The sequence below is a fragment of the Mustela erminea genome, chromosome 14, assembly GCF_009829155.1.
Source record: "Mustela erminea isolate mMusErm1 chromosome 14, mMusErm1.Pri, whole genome shotgun sequence".
Classification (NCBI taxonomy): domain Eukaryota; kingdom Metazoa; phylum Chordata; class Mammalia; order Carnivora; family Mustelidae; genus Mustela; species Mustela erminea.
In genome coordinates this window covers 58,748,371-58,768,892 of record NC_045627.1, presented here as the reverse complement: position 1 = coordinate 58,768,892, position 20,522 = coordinate 58,748,371, and the positions used below count along the sequence as shown (strand labels likewise).

At 44.5% G+C, this 20,522-nt stretch overlaps 1 protein-coding gene across 6 annotated transcripts in view; it reads left to right on the top strand.

The window, feature by feature from the left end:
• The window catches only part of MYOF (myoferlin), a 158,976-nt gene that overhangs the window by 29,911 nt on the left and 108,543 nt on the right, over positions 1–20,522 (top strand). For all 6 annotated transcript variants that reach the window (XM_032314143.1, XM_032314140.1, XM_032314142.1 and 3 more), the window contains exons 4-5: positions 16,264–16,372; positions 18,963–19,050. In XM_032314143.1, coding sequence (XP_032170034.1) covers positions 16,264–16,372; positions 18,963–19,050 — 197 coding nt within the window. The remainder of the gene's footprint in view (positions 1–16,263; positions 16,373–18,962; positions 19,051–20,522) is intronic.

Sequence of the window (20,522 nt, the reverse complement as noted above, 5' to 3'; positions counted from 1 at the left end):
AATAAAAGCCTAAACTCAGCAGAAGAAGAGAATTAATAAAGATTAGAGCAGAAATCAACAAAATAGAAACCAGAAGAACAATAGAACAGATCAATAAAACTAGGAGCTGGTTCTTTGAAAGACTTAATAAGATTGATAAGTCTCTGGCCAGACTTATCAAAAAGAACAGAGAAAGGACCCAAATAAATAAAATGATGAATGAAAGAGCAGAGATCACAACGAGCATGGGAGAAACACAATTATAAGAACATATTATGAGCGACTATATGCCAACAAATTAGTCAATCTGGAAGAAATGGATGCATTCCTAGAGATCTGTAAACCACCAAAACTGAACTGGGAAGAAATAGAAAACCGGAACAGATCCATAACCAGCAAGGAAATTGCAGCACTAATCAATCTCCCAAAAAAAGAGTCAAGGGCCAGATGGCTTCCTAGGGGAATTCTACAACACAATTAAAGACGAATTAATACCTATTCTTCTGAAACTGTTCCAAAAAATAGAAATGGAAGGAAAACTTCCAAACTCTTTCTATGAGGCCAGCATTAGCTTGATCCCAAAACCAGACAAAGAACTCCCCAAAAAGGAGAATTACAGACAATATATCTGATGAACATGGATGCAAAAATTCTCACCAAGATACTAGCCAATAGGATCCAACCATACAGTAAAAGGATTATTCACCATGACCACGTGGGATTTACTCCTAGGCTACAAGGGTGGTTTCAACATCCACAAAGACATGTGATACACTACATTAATAAAATAAATGATAAGAACCATATGATTCTCTCAATAGTTGCAGAAAAAGCATCTTACAGAATAGAGCATCCTTTCTTGATTAAAACTCCTCGTAGTGTAGGGATAGAGAGAACAGATCTCAATATCATGAGAGCTATCTATGAAAAGCCTAGAGCAAATATCATTCTCAGTGGGGAAAACTGAGAATTTTTCCCCTAATATCAGGAACATGGCAAGGATGTCTGTTATCACCACTGTTGTTCAACATAGTACTAGAAGTCCTAGCCTCAGCAATCAGACAATAAAAAGAAATAAAAGGCATCCAAATTGGCAAAGAAGTCAAACTCTCACTCTTTTCAGATGACATGATGCTCTGTGAGGAAAACCCAAAAGGCTATCCCAAAATTGCTAGAACTCATACAGGAATTCAGTAAGGTGGCAGGATATAAAATCAATGCACAAAAATCATTTGCATTTCTATGCACTAACAATGAGACAGAGAAAAGAGAAATTAAGGAGTCAATCCCATTTACAACTGCACCCAGAACTATAAGATACCTAGGAATAAACCTAACCAAAGAGGCAAAGAATCTATACTCCGAGAACTGTAGAACACTCATGAAAGAAACTGAGGAAGACACAAAGAAATGGAAAAACGTTCCATGCTCATGGATTGGAAGAACAAATATTGTGAAAGTGTCTATTCTTAACACTACACATTCAGTGCAATCCCTATCAAAATACCACCAACTTTTTTTTTTAAGACTTTATTTATTTGATAGAGAGAGATCACAAGTAGGCATAGAGGCAGGCAGAGAGAGAGAGGAGGAAGCAGGCTCCCTGCTGAGCAGAGAGCCCGATGCGGGACTCGATCCCAGCACCCTGAGATCATGACCTGAGCCGAAGGCAGCGGCTTAACCCACTGAGCCACCCAGGCACCCACCACCAACTTTTTTAACAGAACTGGAACAAATAATCCTAAAATTTGTATGGAACCAGAAAAGACCCCAAATAGCCAAAGGAATGTTGAAAAAGAAAACCAAAGCTAGTGCTATCACAATTCCAGACTTCAAGCTCTATTACAAAACTGTGATCATCAAGACAGTATGGTACTGGCACAAAAACAGACACACAGATCAATGGAACAGAATAGAGAACCCAGAAATGGACCCTCAACTCTATGGTAAACTGATCTTCAACAAATCAGGAAAGAATATCCAGTGGAAAAAAGACAGTCTCTTCTGCAAATGGTGTTGGGAAAATTGGACAGCCACATGCAGAAGCATGAAACTGGAACATTTCTTTACACTATATACAAAAAGACATTCAAAATGGATAAAAGACCTAAATGTGAGACAGGACTCCATCAAAATCCTAGAAGAGAACACAGGCAGCAACCTCTGTGACCTTGGTCGTAGCAACTTCTTGCTAGACACGTCTCCAAAGGCAAGGGAAACTAAGGCAAAATATGAATTACTGATACTTCATCAAGATAAAAAGCTTTTGCACAGCAAAGGAAACAGTCGACGGAACCAAAAGACAACTGGCAGAATGGGAAAAGATATTTGCAAATGTCTTATCAGATAAAGGACTGGTATCCAAAATCCATAAAGAATATATCAAACTCAACAGTCTATGGTTAAATCCAATCAAGACATGGACAGAAGACATGAGCAGACCTTTCTTCAAGGAGGACCGCAGACACATGAAAAAAGTCTCAATATCAGGGCACCTGGGTGGCTCAGTGGGTTAAGCCTCTGCTTTCGGCTCAGGTCATGATTTCAGGGTCCTGGGATCGAGTCCCGCATCGGGCTCTCTGCTCGGCAGGAAGCCTGCTCCCCTCGCTCTGTCTGCCTACTTCCCCCTCTCTCTCTCTCTGCCTACTTGTGATCTCTGTCTGTCAAATAAATAAATAAATCTTAAAAAAAAAAAGAAAAAGAAAAAAGTCTCAACATCATTTGACAACAGGAAAATACAAATCAAAACCACAATGAGATACCATCTTACACCAGGCAGAATGACTAAAATTAATAAGTCAGGAAACAACCATTCTTGCCATTCATGTTGGCAAGAATGTGGAGAAAGAGGAACCCTCTCGCACTGTTGTTAGGAGTGCAAGCTGGTGCATCCACTTTGGAAAACAGTAAGGAGGTGCCTCAAAAAGTTGAAAATAGAGCTAACCTGTGACCCAGCAATTGCATTATTGGGTATTTACCCCAAGATACAAATGCAGTGATCCATAGGGGCACCTACTAATGTTTATAGCAGCCATGTCCACAATAGCCCAACTATGGAAGGAGCTCAGCTCAGTTATCCATCAGTAGATGAATGGATAAAGAAGATGTGGTATATATATATTTATATACATATTTATATATTTATATATAAATATATATACACACATTTATATACATATATAAATATATATATACCACATCTTCTTTATCCATATAAATATATACGTCTTTATCCATATATATATATGGATATATGTATGTATATGATGGAATACTACTCAGCCTTCAAAAAATGAAATCTTGCCATTTGCATGTGACATGGATGGAAGTAGAGGGCATTATGCCAAGAGAAATGAGTCAGTCAGAGAAAGAATTATTATATGATCCCACTCATATATGGAATTTAAGAAACAAAAGAGGATCATAGGAGAAGAGAGGAAAAAATAAAAGAAGACGAAATCAGAGAGGGAAATAAACCATAAGGGACTCTTAATCATAGGAAACAAACTGAGGGTTGCTGGAGGAGTGGGAGGTGGGGGGATGGGGCAACTGGATGATAGACATTAAGGTGGGCATGTGATTTAACGAGAACTGGGTGTTACACAAGACTGACGAATCACTAACCTCCACATCAAACTAGTAATACATTATATGTTAATTAATTGAATTTAAATTAAAAAATAAATAGTCTCTTTTCTTTGTTGCTCCCTTCTTTCTACCAGTGATGTCACTATTTGTATTCTGGACCACTCTCTCCAACAGAAATATAATGCAGACATAATGTAATTTAAATTTTTCTGGTAGCCACATTAAAAAACAAAAAGAGACAGATGAATTAGTTTTTTAATAATATATTCTATTTAACTGGGTATATACGAATTATCATTTCAATATATAATCAGTATTTTTTAAAATCATTGAGACATTTTATATGCATTTTTTTCTTACAGTCTTTGAAATCCCACGTGTCTTTCCCACTGACAGCACATGTCAATCCAGACTAGCCACATTTCCAGTGCTCCCTTGCCACATGTCACCTTACCATATTGGATAGCATAGTTCTGGACCACTGGGGCTCAGAACATCAGGTCTCTCTGGATCTCCTTCTTTTCACAACCTCTCCTACCTTTTGCCAAATCTTACTTTTTTTTCCTTTCCGTTGTTTGTGCCAAGTGCTGCTGCTTCTTGGCCACAGCCACCAGCCTGGTTCAAGCCTTTATCATTTTATGATTCTTCTATTTCAATGTGGCAGCAAGGCTTGGCCTTGTAGTTCTTCTCTGTTTCCCACAAAATCCTTGCTTTCCTGAAGGAAATATGCTTGAGTAGATTCAGAAAACAAGCAAATACACGAAGAACTGTATAATGGGTCAGGTGCTATGGAGTGATCTAAGATAAGGAGGAAAGTGTTGTATGGTATAGCCCATGAAGAAAAGTAAAGCAGAGTAAAAGGATAGAGAGTGACTGATGATGGGGGTGTGATCCGGTGTTGTATGAGGCGGTGATGAGACGGCAGTTGAGCAGAGACCTAAATAAAGTGAAGGAATGGGCCGTGCAGCTCTCTGGGGGAAAGAATATTGCAGGCAGAGAGAAGGCCAGAGTGTATGTGGGGCGTCGGAGAAACACCAAGGAGGCCAGGGAGGCTGGAGCACAAAGGGCAGGAGAAGCTGGAATGGGGTCAGAGCGGAGATCAGGAAAGCCCCAGCATGTATGGTGTGAGCCACAGCATAGGCTTTGGATGTCATTCCTAGTAGAATGGGAATCCATTAAGGGGGGGGGGGGATTGAGGATGATCTAACCTATATTTTCAAAGAATCAATCAGGCTTTGTGTGTAGAGACTCGATGTAGTAACAGGAAGTCAGGAAACAATACTGGGAGACCATTACCTATTCATCTGACACCTCTTGAAAACACAGTGGGGCCCTCCGATGACAGCAGGCATGGGAAGAAGGCAGTTCCCTACCCGATGGCTTAACTTGGCACCCATTTTGGGTGTTCGGTATGCTTTTCCAGAGACAGAGTTGAACCAAGAAAATATGGTGGATCCTGATAGAAGAGGGTCCTTCCAAAGTTGGGGGCTCCATGCATCTTGCTGAGATTCTTGTACTTGCTGTTATGCTGTCTGCTGAGCATAATGACCGAAGGAGACAGCTGTACTGTGGCATTATTATGACAGGAATTTTTAGGCCAGAAAAAGGTAAATTCCAGGCAAAATATGAAGCTGGTATTCATTACTCTTTCAGCTTTCCCTCCCCTTTTTCTGGGGGGGGCATCCCCCTTCTCCTGACCTCTCACAGGCACCCAGTGTCTGTATTTATGTCCCAGGGCTCCCGTCTGCGTACCCACTCTGGCCTGCCCTCTGAGCCGTATCTGCACCTTCGGCCAAGTCTTACTGTCCAACAGCACTTACTGTCCCATGTCTCCGTCCTTCAGGGATGGTTGAAAGGAGCTTTCTGAGAAACTGCTCCAGGGGGACTGTGGGATGAACATTAATAGTTGATCCCGTGTTAACCTCCCAAGAACAGCCATCTGGAGACTGAGGCCACTGGTGACTCATCTGAGGAAGTGAACAAAATGGAGATTTTAGGCCCTTATGGCAGGGTCCCCAGGAGAGGTCTTTTTAATTGGGAGATTAGTTCTGTGTCCTACGGTTGTCCCTGCGTCGTTGGTTACCATCTCCCGGTGAAAGCTGACCCTGAGTCAGCTTTGGCATGATGTGCAGATGATAATGGCCCTTTGTTGTCTATGCACTGACGGCATAAGCCACAATTCCTTCTCCTCAGGAATTACGAACTTTGACCTTGTTGTCACCAAGTAAATAATGTATACACCTTGGTCGAATTTGTCTGTAAGTACATTGCAGGAAAAAAAATTTAAATCCACCTGGGAATACGGTTATGTTTGTCCAAACTATTTGGTGTACTTTGGCCCCAGACTTTTTTTCTTGGCTTTTTTACTAAAGAGTTGGCCTTCAGGGATCTGCTCACTGCTCAGTGTGGGAACTTTGTTTTCACCTGGAAGTACAGGGTGGAGGCAGAGGGTTTTCCTACCGGCTTGAGGAATGTCTTGCCTGCTGATGTTCCTGTTGCCGTGGAAACCGGTTGTGCAAACACAGCTCTCACTGTGCATCTGCTGCTCCGGGCCAGAAACAAACAGGTTTGCCTGTGTGGCCATGCCCACACCAAGGGGCTGCCGGGGTCAGTCAGTGTGAGCAGTGACCTGGTGTGTCAGCAACATCCCTCCTCGGGTGCTGGGAGCTGGCTGGTCTGTTCTGCCCACTTCACAGTCCGCCAGCCAGCCAGCCAGCCCGAATGAGGGTGAGAGAAAAGCCAGAAGTGCCTCTTGGTCATGTGATGAAAATAAGTATTTTTAGCTGAAATGTCAGAGTGGAAGGATTTTCCCAGCCACTGGAGGGTAAGAGTTCTCTCTGCGGAAGACTAGACCCAGCCCTTTGAATGCATTACTCTCCTCAATCCTCGCAGAAGCGCTCTGAAGCAGGTCCTGTTGTTCCCCAGAGAGGCTTAGTATTCTGCTCAAGGTCACACAGTTGTCTGTGTCAGAGTCCACCTTTATGTCCAGGCCTGTGTTCTTGACTTTTGCATTATACTGAAAACCTCAAACCACCCGTAGGAACCAGAATGTAGGTGGAATTACTGATAGTCCGCTAGAATGGAAGTCACTTTTCTTTCTAATTTTGAAAAAAAATAAAATTAAGAACAATCATTAGAGTATTGGTAATTCCTCCCTCCTTAACAGTTTTAAGCAGTCATTTGTATACTCTTGAAGAGTAAGTCACTTACACTCATGTTCTACAATGGACAAGATACATTTGGAAAGTATATCTTGACTCATGTGATCTTCACAGTGACCTTGAGAAGCAAAGATGAGATTTGAGGCTGGGACCCTGACCTCTCGGGCCTCCTGGTCCTGCTGTCACTCCACCTGAGTTCCTAAAGAAGAATCCACTTTAGGAGCCTGGCAATGTAGGAAGGAAAAGTGTTTACCAGTTTTCAGGTTAGTGTGTGTGTGTGCGCACACATGTGTGTGTTGTGCATGCTTGGGCGTGGATGCATGCTAAGGAGGAAGAAGAGTTACCCGTTAGGGTTTTTGTATTCACTGCTCCCTCTGCATGGAGTACTCTTTCCTTCTAACTGCAGTCGACGTGAAATGCTATCATTCGGTCTCAGCATCTGGGACCACCCACTCTGGAGCAGCCCCTACTGTTGCTCATTGCCCTGCCTTGTTTCCTCAGAGCCCTTCCTGTTAGGGAGCACCTATGGGTGTGGGAGTGGTAGGGGGAGTCCAGCTGGGCATGTGGACATTTGTGTGGGGTTTTAGATAAATACTCAGAGATATGGCTAGTCCACATTCCTGCTTTATCTAGTTCACCACTATTTATCTGATATCTTCTTATCTATTTGGTTATTCTCTTGGCCTTCCCCTACTAGACAGTGAGCCCCACATCTATCTTGTTTGCTGCTGTAACACCAGCGCTTAGCACAGTGCCTAGCACATAATAAGCTCTCAGTAAGTGTTTGTTGAATGAATTAACAAGTTTATGATACTAATAGATGAATGAAATCTAAAGTATCCTAATATTGGACAGTTAGCCCACCTAGTAATGGCCCATCGATGTGGACTCTGTCCAGCCCAGTTCTCTGGACAGCCCTCTGGTTCCAGCAGCAAAGGAGTCAGAACACAAAGGGGTCAGATCATAAGGGAAACAAACACCTGTCCCAGAGATCCTGCCTTTTTGTAGAGAGATATGGACCTTAAGGGGAGGAAGACAGCAGCTCATAGTGCTTGAAAGCTGAAATTTCAGAGGCAGACAGGGACTGCCTAGAGACTCAGCTCTACTGGTGACTAGTGGTGACCTGAGGCAAGTGACTTAACCCCTCCAAGCCTTAATGTGACCATAGTTTGCACGTTCTGCTTGCACTAAGATAACATATCGGGAACCAGATCTACTCACTCACCTGATACACCAAAAAACTACAGAAAACATACGTAACCATGTTTCAGATAGTGAACATGAGTAACATGGGACAGTGACTACTGAGAAAGGGGAGGTAAATGAAATGAGCCCTTTATCCCCCAACTTAATGCCTGGAGACTGTTTCCAGGCAGTTCAGGGAGAGGGAAGTCAGGCAGGTCCCACTCGTCTTCCAGAGTTGGGGACATTAGGTGGGAGTCTAGAGCTGCCCACAAACATACACTCAGAGCGGTACTGGGGCTACAGAATTTGAAGGCTTGGGTTGTGAAATATACTAACTCCCTGAGGAGTTGTGGCTTTTGGTTTTTTGTTTGTTTCTTTTTCTTTTTTATTAGAGAAAACAGAAACTGTGGTCTGGAATGAAATTAATTTGGTGGAGAGGTATGGTATGGGTTATGAGAAATTTTCATTTCCTGATATACAAAAGAACTTGTCTTCAGTCTTTTAATATTTGGATTTTCCCAGCGATGAGACACTTCTGTCACTGCCACATGTAAACAGTAGTGGGATTTGTGGAGGTGGATCACCACCTTTCCTTCCCCTGCTGTGGTGGGTGAGGAAGGATGGACAGCCCACCGGAGAAGCTTCTCGGACTGTGTGGACAACTGACTAGAAGCCAATGTTACTGTGGCATGGGGTTCTTGGTTCCATATTTTCAAGAGAGCAGCATAACTATGGAAAGATGAAAACTGGCTTGGGCTGGCAGACTCCAGTTGCTGGAAAGACTGAACCCCAGTGTGTGGGGAAGCCAGTTAAGAAGCCACCACAGATCTGCTGGTGTTCATTAACATCTCATGAGTACGTAAAGGTCACCCACGGCCCTGGAGAAAGACCCAGAGAGACTTGAGAAAGGCACTTCATAATGACAAGAGCGATAAGTGTCTTGAAATTGCACTTGGAGGTCCATCTCTTAGGAGAGGAAGCTTTACAACTTGCAAGTCATTTGCAGGGTTTTTGGACTATCTTCAGTGATATATCAGTTAACATGTTCATTTGCAAATAAGTACCAATGCCTATGTGCGCCAGACACTGCTCTAGGGAAGCACGGGGAGAATTCAGTGCCTTTCACAGGGCTTACATCTGAGTGGAGGGAACATACAGTGTATCAGATGGTGGTCAGTACTGATGAAGAAAAATAAAGCAAGGGAAAAGAGGAGAAAATGACAAGGGGTGTGTGTGTGTGTGTGTGTGTGTGTGTGTGTGTGTGTGTGTGCTGGTTTAGATAGGTTTTTGTATAAGGAGTTGTTTGGGGTCTGTTTTATAGTGAAATATCTTATGGAACCTGTGGCTTTAAAAGTTTTATTCAGATTCCACTAATTGGGTTTTATGAGAATTCAGTTACAGCTGAAATTTACTTCTGGTCTAACCCTGAAAATGAAAATTATTTTCCAAACAGACTCTTGGTATACACAGCATTGGAATTGCAGGGGGAGCTGTTTCATGTATGTAAGAGAAAGGACTTGTTTTAAGAACTTTACATAACAGAAATGGATGTGGGTAGTTGAAAGGGTTCTTATCTGTTCATTCCTGCCTGCGTACCCGTAACCCTTCATAGACAGCCTCCCGTCCTGTGTTTCAGGCTGTGCGTGTAACATACCAGCTTTCCCTGTAAGTACTGGCCTGGTGTCACATGCTTGTTTTGGAGCCCTTTTTCTAGAGTCATTTCTGAAATAATAAAAAGTGACTGTTAAGCACGTACCACATTGTCCTTACAATTCTGTTAGGCAGTAGCTGCTGTAATCCCCATTTTACAGACAAGGAAACTGAGACTCAGAGAAGTAAAACCTGTATCCGGCCTCTCCTACAAGGATGAGTCTGAATTGGTCAGCTCTGCCTAACTCCCAAGTTCTCAATCATTGATATTCTATCTCCTTTACCTTGTTGGGTCCAAGCTCTTGATGAATGAATGAATGAAAACTACTACCTTGATCCTAGTGGCTGAGGGGATTAGGCAGAGACAGACCTCGGGTGTTCCCCTCCACTGGACAAGCAGGCAAGCACAGATTCAGGGCCTTGAGGACTGAAAGGACAGGAGACTTGGTCAGGTGGAAATAACTAGATAGCAGGTTATAGCCATTTATAAGTAATTCCCAAGTTTCACATGCATGCCAGGCGATAGGCTAGCTAACCTGCTCCTCGCAGCCATAAAGTGCCTGACTCCGGCCTGGGTGCCCCCCTGATCTGGAAAGCTTTTGGTGTGGAGGCCTTGGCTTCCACTCTGCTCCTTCTCTGGGTGAAGTGACCCCATTTGCTGCAGGCAGCAGGGTTGGGAGGGACTGGGTTGCCGGCCCTGAGTGCTGCAAAACCTGCCATAGCCTCCAGACCAGGTGAGTGATTCCAAAACCCAGGAATGGGGTTTGTGAAAAGTACAGCACACAGTCCTACCCCAGGGGGGGTTGGTACACAGCCAAGCTCGGGAGCCACAATTTGATGAGCCGGACAAAGGCCCCAAGGCTCTCTGACAATCCTGGGGTGGAGTGAGGTGGCGAAGCCCCAGGAAAGGTGAGGACAGCTAGGCTCTCCGAGTAGATTTTATTCGAGTTTTGTTTACTACTTTGTGCTATCATATAATTGGATTTCTATGCCCGTTTCTCAAATGTGAACCTGTGTTATCCTATTGAATGTACTTTTAAAAACTACACGTCTCCCTCTCTCCAGATCTAGCTTTGCCAGCTGCCTTTCCTACACCGCACCCACACCCCAACCCTCTACTTTCCCGCTGCCACTGAGAATCACTGTTCTCATGACTGTTTCTCGAACTTCCTGGGTATAAGAATGAGCTAAAGACAAAGTCTGACTCAGGGTCCTGGGAGTCAGCGACTGTCCTAGTGATTCTGCGTCCGGGAGGTCTAGGGAACCACAGTCTCAGAAACGGTGAATGAGCCAATCCAAAGGGCCAGGGTGGGCTGCCTGGGAGACTCAGGAGGGTTTCCCACTGGTGAAGTGGATGGAACCTCCCAGAAGACGTCCTTTGAGGGGGCTTTGGCTTACAGACTGTTTCCTGTGATGGGACTTGCTGTCATGGTCACCCCTGCTTCTTCCACCCATCCAGTCATCAGCAAGGTGTAAACCCAACTCTCCCACCTGTGGGCTTGGGTGGGGGTAGGGCAGGGGGAGGAGCTTGACCCATACTGGCCCTGGAGAAGACGTGTGGGGACGGGTGAGGGGGCCCAGCCAGGGAACACACCGGCTTGGTCCGGTCAAAATGACAAGCTCAGCCGGCTGAGAGCCCAGGGCTTCAAAGGGTGGGCATGACGGGCCCTTTCAGGGTTTCTAGAAGGTCCTGGGAGCAGCTTGGAGAAGTATTTGTCTGCATCCCAGCTGGGGATTGTTATTCCTCTGCTGAGGATGGAAAGCTGAGGCACACTGCAGTCGGTAGGGGCAAACACGGTACAGCATGTGATTTACTTTCCAGAGTCCAGCGTCTTTTTCCTTCCCTTCGTGAAGGAATTTCCAGTAATCCATGTGGGCTGTGCCCCTGCTTTACAGACAGCTTGATAGATGTGAGCTCTCATGATTAAGAACTCGGCCAGCAAAGCCCTTACTCACCACAGTGGCATGTGGCTGTTAACATTTGTGTCTATGCTGAGGGGGACAGTGTTTCCCTTTTCTCCTTTTTAAACAAACTAGACTCTGTTTTAACAAGTTAAAGAAGTTCATAACCAGGCTTTGCATGACTAAGTTGACTGGCTCCCAGCTCCGCTGCTCAGAATTAGTTCCAAGTTGCGCGGAGACCCTACTCAGCACCATCTAGACGTTCAAGCACTGTAAGGGATGAGAGCGGGTTTGGCTTTTTCTTCACTTCAGAATACATCTGCAGCTTATTAATTCTGCAAACAAAGCTGGAGAGCTAAAGGGCCTTGAGATTCTTTCACTGTAAAGTTTCCTTTTGAGACGTGGTCCATCTGTTTTACTGTTGGGTGGAGTCCATGGGGAGACTCTTATTTTTCTATGAAGATTCAGGGCAAAGCGTGCGCAGTACTGTCCCACTGTAACGTGTTAGCATATTTATGGCATTAGTAATGTGAAAAAAAAAAAGGGTTTCTTGGTTTAGTGTCCCCTCCTTTAAAGGAAAATGGCTTGTGGTCCGGCTGCACTGTTCTTGTCCCCTGTGTAGGAGGCCAGGTCATCATTTCCCAGCCTCTCACAGTAATCCGTGTCCAGGCAACATCACAAAACTGACTGGACCCTGGGAGTCCTGCAGAGCTCAGACTTGCCCATAGGGGGCGTTTCCTCCAATTTACAGTGAAAGCTCTTAGTCATTGTAGCTGCTTGCATTTTTCTTCAACTCAACCCAGCTGTTAAAAATATTGAGGTGGGGGGCAGTTAAAATCTTTCCAGGCTTTCATCTAAACACCGTATCTTTACTTCAGAAAAAAAGAAAGTGAAATTTTCTTTAAACCACCTCTCCCACATGTAAACACCAAAGCATCAGAATTTTATGATGCAAAAGATAAATCTTAAGAAATGGGGCTAAGGGTTTCTGAAAGAAGGAATTGAGGTTTGAGTTAGAATGGGTTGCTTTTCTTTTACTCCATTCCTGGTTGCTGTCTGTTACCACCCTTTCAAAGTGTTTGGGCAGGAAAGGAAACCTGCAGACAGTGGTTGAGTCAGAATGGAGGCTGTGAAACCATTTGGGGTTGGGAAAGGCCAGTGGATGGGCTTCGTGTCTCAGGTGAGCCTGTTCTCTCCAGTTAGCACAAGGCACCACTCCGTACTGTCTTACACTATAGTCCACAATTCTGTTATGGGCCTAACCTTTCCCCTGACACCATATGAGTTTAAGCTAGACCCATGAGATTATAGGGCCAAAACGCTTGAAGGTAGAAACCCTGCCTAGTATTCTGGATTGTCCAACATGGTTGTATTTTAAGATCTATTTTTCCTAAATCAATGAACAAGGACTTTAAGAGAAAAGAAATATTTAACGTGAGATGGTTTCCTAAATAGATCTACATAGAAAATATCACATGTTTGAGTCTAGCTACAGACATTAATAGCTGAGAAGGGTCTGAGAAGTTATTTACTTCAAACCACTCATTTGCAGATGATGATGTGGGCTCAGAGAGTTGGGCGACATAGCCAAGGCTTGAAGGAAGTTGGGACACTGACTTAGCACAAGAACAAATTGTCTAACCCAGAACTTCTCAACCTGCGGTGATTTTGCCCAGTGGGGCCCGGTGGGCAACGTGTAGACATGACCATGTGTTGATGCCAAGGATGCTGCTGAATGTCTTTCAAAGCCCAGGGCAGCCCCCCAAAACAAAGAATTGTCCAGTTCAAAATGTCAGTAGTACCATGGTTGGTAAATGCTGGTCCGCCCCCAGGCCAGCCCTCAGTACTGAAAGGTTTTGACCCAGGATGCTATACTTTGTTATCTCCTAAGAACTATTTATTGCTGATAGTTATAGGTCACCGTGGCTTCAGCAGAAGCAAATCTGTATGTGTCCCAGTGTACAGTGTTATTTTCTTAATCGTATAGTTACGAATCCTGGAACCATGAGGAATAAAATCCAGTGTGTTTCCATGTCTTTCAAGGCGAGTACCTCATTCAGACATTTAATACCAGATGACCTCTGAAATTATAGTTTCCCCATTTCATCCTGAAAACTCAGTTAGCCAACCTCATGGCTCATTATGCTATTTTTAAAACTTGGGAAGAAATGCTCTCAGGCTCATATCATGTGGAGCTGAGGGAGACACGGACGAGATTTTGCCAGGGACTCTCGCTCTGTGTGGGAGGTGTGATTGTTTCATCTGGTGGCGAAGGAGTCATGTGTAGACTCTTGTCCTCAATATGTTAGGGGAATTAAAATCTAAGTGAGGAGAAAACAACCCAGTTTTTAAAAATCTAGCAAACTTAGGACATCTACTCATCTGAGAAACTACTCTATAAAGGTTCCATCAATTGTCTACTTTGACTGTGAGACCTAATTCTAGTATTGACCTAAAAGGGCTGAAATGTTCACTTTTCACCTCTGGAGGCAGAATCTGTCTTTTCCATTGCCAGTAATGGATGCTACTTGGGATATGAGAAGAGCTGAGAAACCATCACGATCGTTGGCCATTTTATGTGATGTTCTGTCCAGGAACGTGCATTCTCCCAAGAAACCAAGTGTTTCATGCCATTGGGTAGATCGGGTGAAACGGGGTACCATAGCAATTTTCTGATCTTGTGCAATATAATATGCCTGTTCACAGAAAATGAAGTCACTTATTCATATAGTCGAGTCAGTGGATATATGTGGTGGAGTGACAGACCCCAGATCTATAGTCTAGTTCCATTTCTGCGGTCTGGACAGGAGAATACAGATATACATCAATTCAAAATAGATGTTCACACATTAATATCAGTTTTCACTCCTGATTTTTTTTTTTGTGATTAACACTGTTTTTTTAAATTAACATATATTGTATTATTTGTCCCAGGGGTACAGGTCTGTGAATCGTCAGGCTTACACATTTCACAGCACTCACCATAGCACATAGCCTCCCCAATGTCCATCACCTAGCCCCCCAAGAAACCCTCTTATGGTTTGTCTCCCTCCTGATTCCATCTTGTTTCATTTTTTCCCCCTTCCTACCCATCATGATCTCTGCCCCCCGCCCTGCCTCTCAAATTTCTCATATCCGAGAGATCATATGATAATTGTCTTTCTCTAGTTGGCTTATTTTGCTCTGCATAATACCCTCTTGTTCCGAACACATCATTGCAAATGGCAAGGTTTCAGTTTTTTGATGGTTGCGTAGTATTCCATTGTATATATATATACCACATCTTCTTTATCCATTCATCTGTTGTTCGCTCCTGATTTTTTAAAGATTTTTATTTATTTATTTGACAGATCACAAGTAGGCAGAGAGGCGGGCAGAGAGAGAGAGGAGGAAGCAGGCTCCCCACTGAGCAGAAAGCCCTATGTGGGGCTCGATCCCAGGACCCCAGGATCATGACCTGAGCTGAAGGCAGAGGCTTTAACCCACTGAGCCACCCAGGTGCCCCTCACTCCTGATTTTTAAAGAAACTGTGAACATGTGAAAAATGAAAGAAATACTTCACTACAAATATACTCTCCTGACTACTACTTTTGTCCAAAAGCCCAGAGTTACGTTTTATGCTCAACTATGGTTTCTTCATCCTGGGTTTTTTGATATAAAGAATCTCTTCTATCACTTTGAGGATCTGATGCTTAGTTTTCTGTTTTTATGTGAATGATCATGCTATCACATCTGCCATTTATTAGTATCAGTCACTGCAAATGTAGGCAGGGTGTAAGTAAATAATATTTTTAAATTCTCCCAGTTTCTCTTTTCCTTTTTTTGGTGTCCATACTGAGAGCACATCTCTGGGCTTTCTTTGCTTTTTCATTGCCTTTCACAAAGGGAACGTCTTCAGTTCACCCAATCTCATACCGTGTTGTCCATTACAAACCCCCAATGTACAGACTATATTCTGCGGGTCACATTTTTATATTCACTAACTCTTAGGGGTTGTGTGTTCAGTAAATTTTTTTGACCATGGGCCCTAACTATAAAACATGTTTTGGGTGTTCTTTCTTAATGTGTATAGACTTATTTATTATTTCCTTCACCTCAGTAAATATATATAAATAAATGAACTCTGTTCCAACCCGTGGGGTGAGAGCACTGAATAGAAAAAGCAATTTAAAAAAAAGAAGAGAGAAAGCAATAATCTGTGCCTTCACGGGCTTGACTGTGGTGAGCAGGGACATGTGTGCCTCTGGACCACTAGGGTATGTGCACCAACAGGGAGCTGGGTAAGGGCTTGAGGCTGAACATAATCCCTCCGGGTCCAGGAACACGGACACATATCTGGCTTCTGAATTCTCCATAGTATACAGGTTAATAAGTTGGCCTCATCGGTAAACTAGCCACCTATTTACATTAGCAGAAGGTCTTCCTGGAGAGCGGAGGGGCATTTTTACAGGGGCAATGTTTGATGGGTCTTTTTACATTTACACTGCGAGGGGAATGCTTGGATTTTGTCCTACTTTTCTTTCTCCTTGGACCCTGAGGGGGTGCTGTTTGGTCTCTGTCACCCATTCATGGGTCATCTCATTCATGACTTGAAATTTCACAGGCACCACAGTTAGACTCTCGAAATGACTACTTGTTCTGGAAAAGTGATGTGTACTGCCAAAATTCCCCAAATTCATTTCACGATGAGTGATGTTAACACTAACAGATGAATTCGAAGGGAATGGGGAGGTCTGCTGAGTCAGCAGAAGCGTGCCTCTCACTTAGGTTCCCGTGCACTCTCTCGTTTTTCCCGCAGGTTAATTGGCACGGCCACTGTCGCCCTGAAGGACCTGATCGGTGACCAGAGCAGATCACTGCCATACAAACTCATCCCCCTGCTGAACGAAAAGGGGCAAGATACTGGGGTGAGCACTTTCTCTTTGGTTGAATGGCTTTGAAGTGAGATAAGAAGCAAAAAGTTCATTAGGAAGAGTGAAATTAGGGGCACCTGGGTGGCTTAGTGGGTTAAGCCTCTGCCTTTGGCTCAGGTCATGATCTCAGGGTCCTGGGATCGAATCCCGCATTGGGCTCTCTGCTCAGCGGGTAGCCTGCTTCCTCCTCTCTCTCTGCCTGATTCTCTGCCTACCTGTGATCTCTGTCAAATAAATAAATAAAATCTTAAAAAAAAAAAAAAAAGAAGAGTGAAATGATAATCAGTTCACCCCCCACACACACGCACCCCTGTGGTTTTTGAGATAACAGGTCCACTTGCAAATGATATGGCCTCATCCTGTCCTTGGAATCACAGAGCTAGTAGATTAGGTAAACTTGATTTTCTTTGATAGAAGAAAATGGTGTGGAGTGAGTGGGACCCTCTCTTGGTATAGCTCTGTGCCTATCCCCTTGGGTGTTTACATTCGTGTGGTCAGCATAGCTGTGTGGCTCAGACACACTCTGAAACATTCTGTAGAAGGTATTTCATTAGCATTACCTTGGAACATCAAGATGTGAATATCATGGTGTTTATCACTGATCGGCAGCTCACTGTTTTCTGACCACAGCCTCTCTAAATAAGTGCATACTGATACTGTCTGATGCGCACCCAGAATTCTCTTTCTCGAGGGCACTTAAAGGAAATATATGGACTCAAAGCTCATAGCTCTCAGGTTTCTGATTGTTAACAGCGCTCGTAAAGCTACCATGCTTGCTCCATTAACCTCTAACTCCTTTACCTTTCAATCAGTTTATTTTGTTTGGGAGCCTGGACAAAGGAGGAAAATTTTGTACTAAAACAGGCCATCCCCATAAGCCAGAATACAGTTAGGCTTCTCAAAGCCCTATTCGGAATGTCAGTGTGTTGGTCTAGGCTCCAAAACTTATTGGTTTGCTGGGAATCCGCATTCTAATACTAAAACATAAACTCAGGATATCATCTTTCATCTATTTTTCCAAAACCCAGCTGAGAGAAATGATACTTAGGTAAGACAGTCCAAGTCAGTGATGTTTCTGGCTGGTTTTGTTTTTGTTTTTGTTTTTGTTTTTGTTTTTAAGCACAGGAGTAAGCAAACGTAGAACTGGGGCACTTCTGGGAATCCTGACGTTATCCGGAAATCACTGATCCAGCAGTTGAGCCATCCATGACTCTTCTAAGTTTTGAAAATTTGACACTAAAGTTTGGCCATTGAGCCCCTCAGTGCTTCTTGCACTCCGCCTTCAGCTTATGGCCTGGGGCTTTGGCAGAGGTAGCCATGGGATGCTGCTCTTAGGATTCTTTTTTCGCCGGGAAACTCTTATTGGGGGCTTCATTCATTGTTCTGCTAAGTATCTCCCAGATCTGTAGTTCAGGAATGTGCTGATCCATGAGGGAATATTCATGGATGATCAGACAGATGAGAAAAAGGTAATGTGGCGCACGTGTGTGTGTGCACCAGCGCATGCATGCACGTACTAGATTTTACCAGGTGTAGCAGGAGTGGCAGGTGGAAGTATGCGATGCCCATTTAAATTTGAATTTCCGATAAACAATGATTTTTCAGTATGACTATATTCTAAATATTACCTCTGTATTTCAACCGGTGACTTGGGTGTGTCCGTGCAGGCGTGTGGGTGTTTGCGTGCACCCATGCGCCATCCTTATTTGCAAAGGATTGCGTTTATTCTGCGGTTTGTCCTTCCTCATTTTTACTGTTAAAATTAATTTCTTTTGTGAAATTATCATAACAGTAGCTATAGCTGTGGGCTTGGGTTAGCATCCGTATGTGGATGCCCCCTAGAAGTTTTTTTGAAATTTTGTAGGCTCATGAAATACCTAAGTATAGGAAACTCTGCCCTAGGGTAACGCCCTATGTGACAAAGTCACAGATTTTAAAAATGGAAACAATTGTATTTCCTATAAGAAACTAGCATGTTTCTTCCTTTCTGAAAATGAAAGTTACATAACATTTTCTGTTCTTCTTGCCTTGGTTCCTAGCCATCTTGGAGTCACATTTTACACAAGATGCAATGATCTTGATTTGTGTATTTGTTTTCTCTATAATCAGACTTGCTTCCCTTTTTTACCCTGTTTTATGAATCACATCGTTATATAATTTTTGTTAGTCACTCAAGTTATTTTTAGAGAAGGGAAAAATGAAAATAAATCTCAGCGGCGAATAAAGAAGTCAAGGTGCAGATAGCTAACTGAACCATGTAAAATAAGCCTCTTTGACTGGAGGCCATCTCAAGGCTAGGATGGAGGCCAATCACAAGGTCATGCTTGCTTATTACAACTTTGCTCCAGTTTGTGAGGTTGCCCTTTAGCAATGGTACACTTGGCAACCTGTAACAGGTAACTCCTTTCCCAGGCTTCCCCGCCCACCTGGCTCACAAGAGGGAGGATAGAAGCAATGGAGCGTGTATGATCTTTCTCCCCTACTCTTCTCGCCCCTTCCAGAACCTTTTACTCCTGCTGATTTGGTTTGCATTGAGTCCATTACCCTGCACTCATTCTCTCTGCAATGAATTATTTCTACCTAGGCCACCATTGACCTGGTGATTGGCTATGACCCACCTTCCGCTCCACATCCAAATGACCCCAGTGGGACCAGTGTGTCCGTCACAGAAGGTAAGCTGACCCTTGGGAAGCCCAGCCTGTGCCGGGGGTGATCTGTTCAAGACATCCAAGGAGTCTCCAAGAATCTCCAAGAGAGCCTTCTTTGTCCTCTCATTATATGGTCTGTAGCTCCCTGCCCACCTGGACAGGGCCCCACGAGGCAGGGGGAGCTGGCCCCAAACTGGGACGATACAGTTGTATGTGAGATGCCCTTCAGGGCAAAGAAGGGTGAGACAGCCTCTTATTGACCAGCCTCACTGTGGGCTCTTCCAACACACAGGCTCCAGAGGAAGATCCCAAGCAAGGCTTTGCTTCGGGTTTATAGCTTCTGCCCATGGCTGGAATGGCTCTGATTGATAAGCTACAGGAGCGGCTTCTAGTCTGTTCGTGTGTCTCTTCACATCCTAAATGTGTGGTGTGCAGGCTGTGCTCTCTGTCGCCAGCCTCATGGCCAGTGCCTTTGGATTGGAGCCTCTTTCTCTCCCTTGGCCTTGAGACTCTGCCCTAGCCCCTGAGCAGCTCCTTGTTTCTCTCAGTATGACTCACCTTCTGCTCCCTGTTCTCTGGCGGGGATTATTGGCCATTCAGGGCACTGAGGCCGCCCTGGATGGGGTTGGGGCTGCTGGCTCTGGGGAGGGTTTTGGGCCTCAGGTGGAGGGAAGTCTGCGAGACAGCCCTTTCAGGCAACCAAGTTTGACCTCCTGTTAGCTGTTTCCGAAGGTGATATGATGCTAACAGTGTCTCTGCCCCGTCCTCTTCTCCCAGATGCCTCACCGAATACCCGTGTTTCCCTGGCCCTAGCATGTGCCTCAGCAAAGAGGGGCTCCCGTTCCTGCCCAGAAGTTCTTCCTGGGAGCATACCTTGGCACTTGTTTCTAACAGCCTTGGCTCCTCAGGGCCTGTCTCTTCATTTCTCGTGGTTCTGAACTCCGCTCTCCACAGCCCAAGTGGGTTCCTTGGCCCCTCCAGTGCCTCCTCTCTGCCTCCCTGATTGCAGCTACTGTTCCTGCTCACCCACACCCCGCAGATGGCCTATTATTGAGGTTCTGGCTCACTTCTTGGCCAAGTACTTGTAAGGGTTTAAAGTGGGTCATCTGGTGCCATCTCCCATGGGGACGGTCAGAACTGTCCCAGCATGCTGGCAGCGCCTGTCACCTGTCCCGGCAGCACCGTGGGCACGCTGCGTGCTGCTCAGACACTCTTAGCCCTAGGAGAATAGTCATGGTCCTTTTGCTGTCATGGCTGTTGTGACGAGTAAAACCCAGGGGCAACAGTCCAGTCCAGCATAGCACACCGTCAGGGGCTGAAGTGACGGGTCCTACCCATTTCTTTCTCACCCCATCTTCAAAGCCCGCTGTCACCAGGATTTAACATCAGCCTGCTTGGAAGGATAGTAGGGACTTTCTGGCCTGCAAAAGATAGCCCCAGCTGGCAGGAGATCTGGAATTGCCTCTGAATTGGAAGGCTCTGGGTACCTTTTCTCA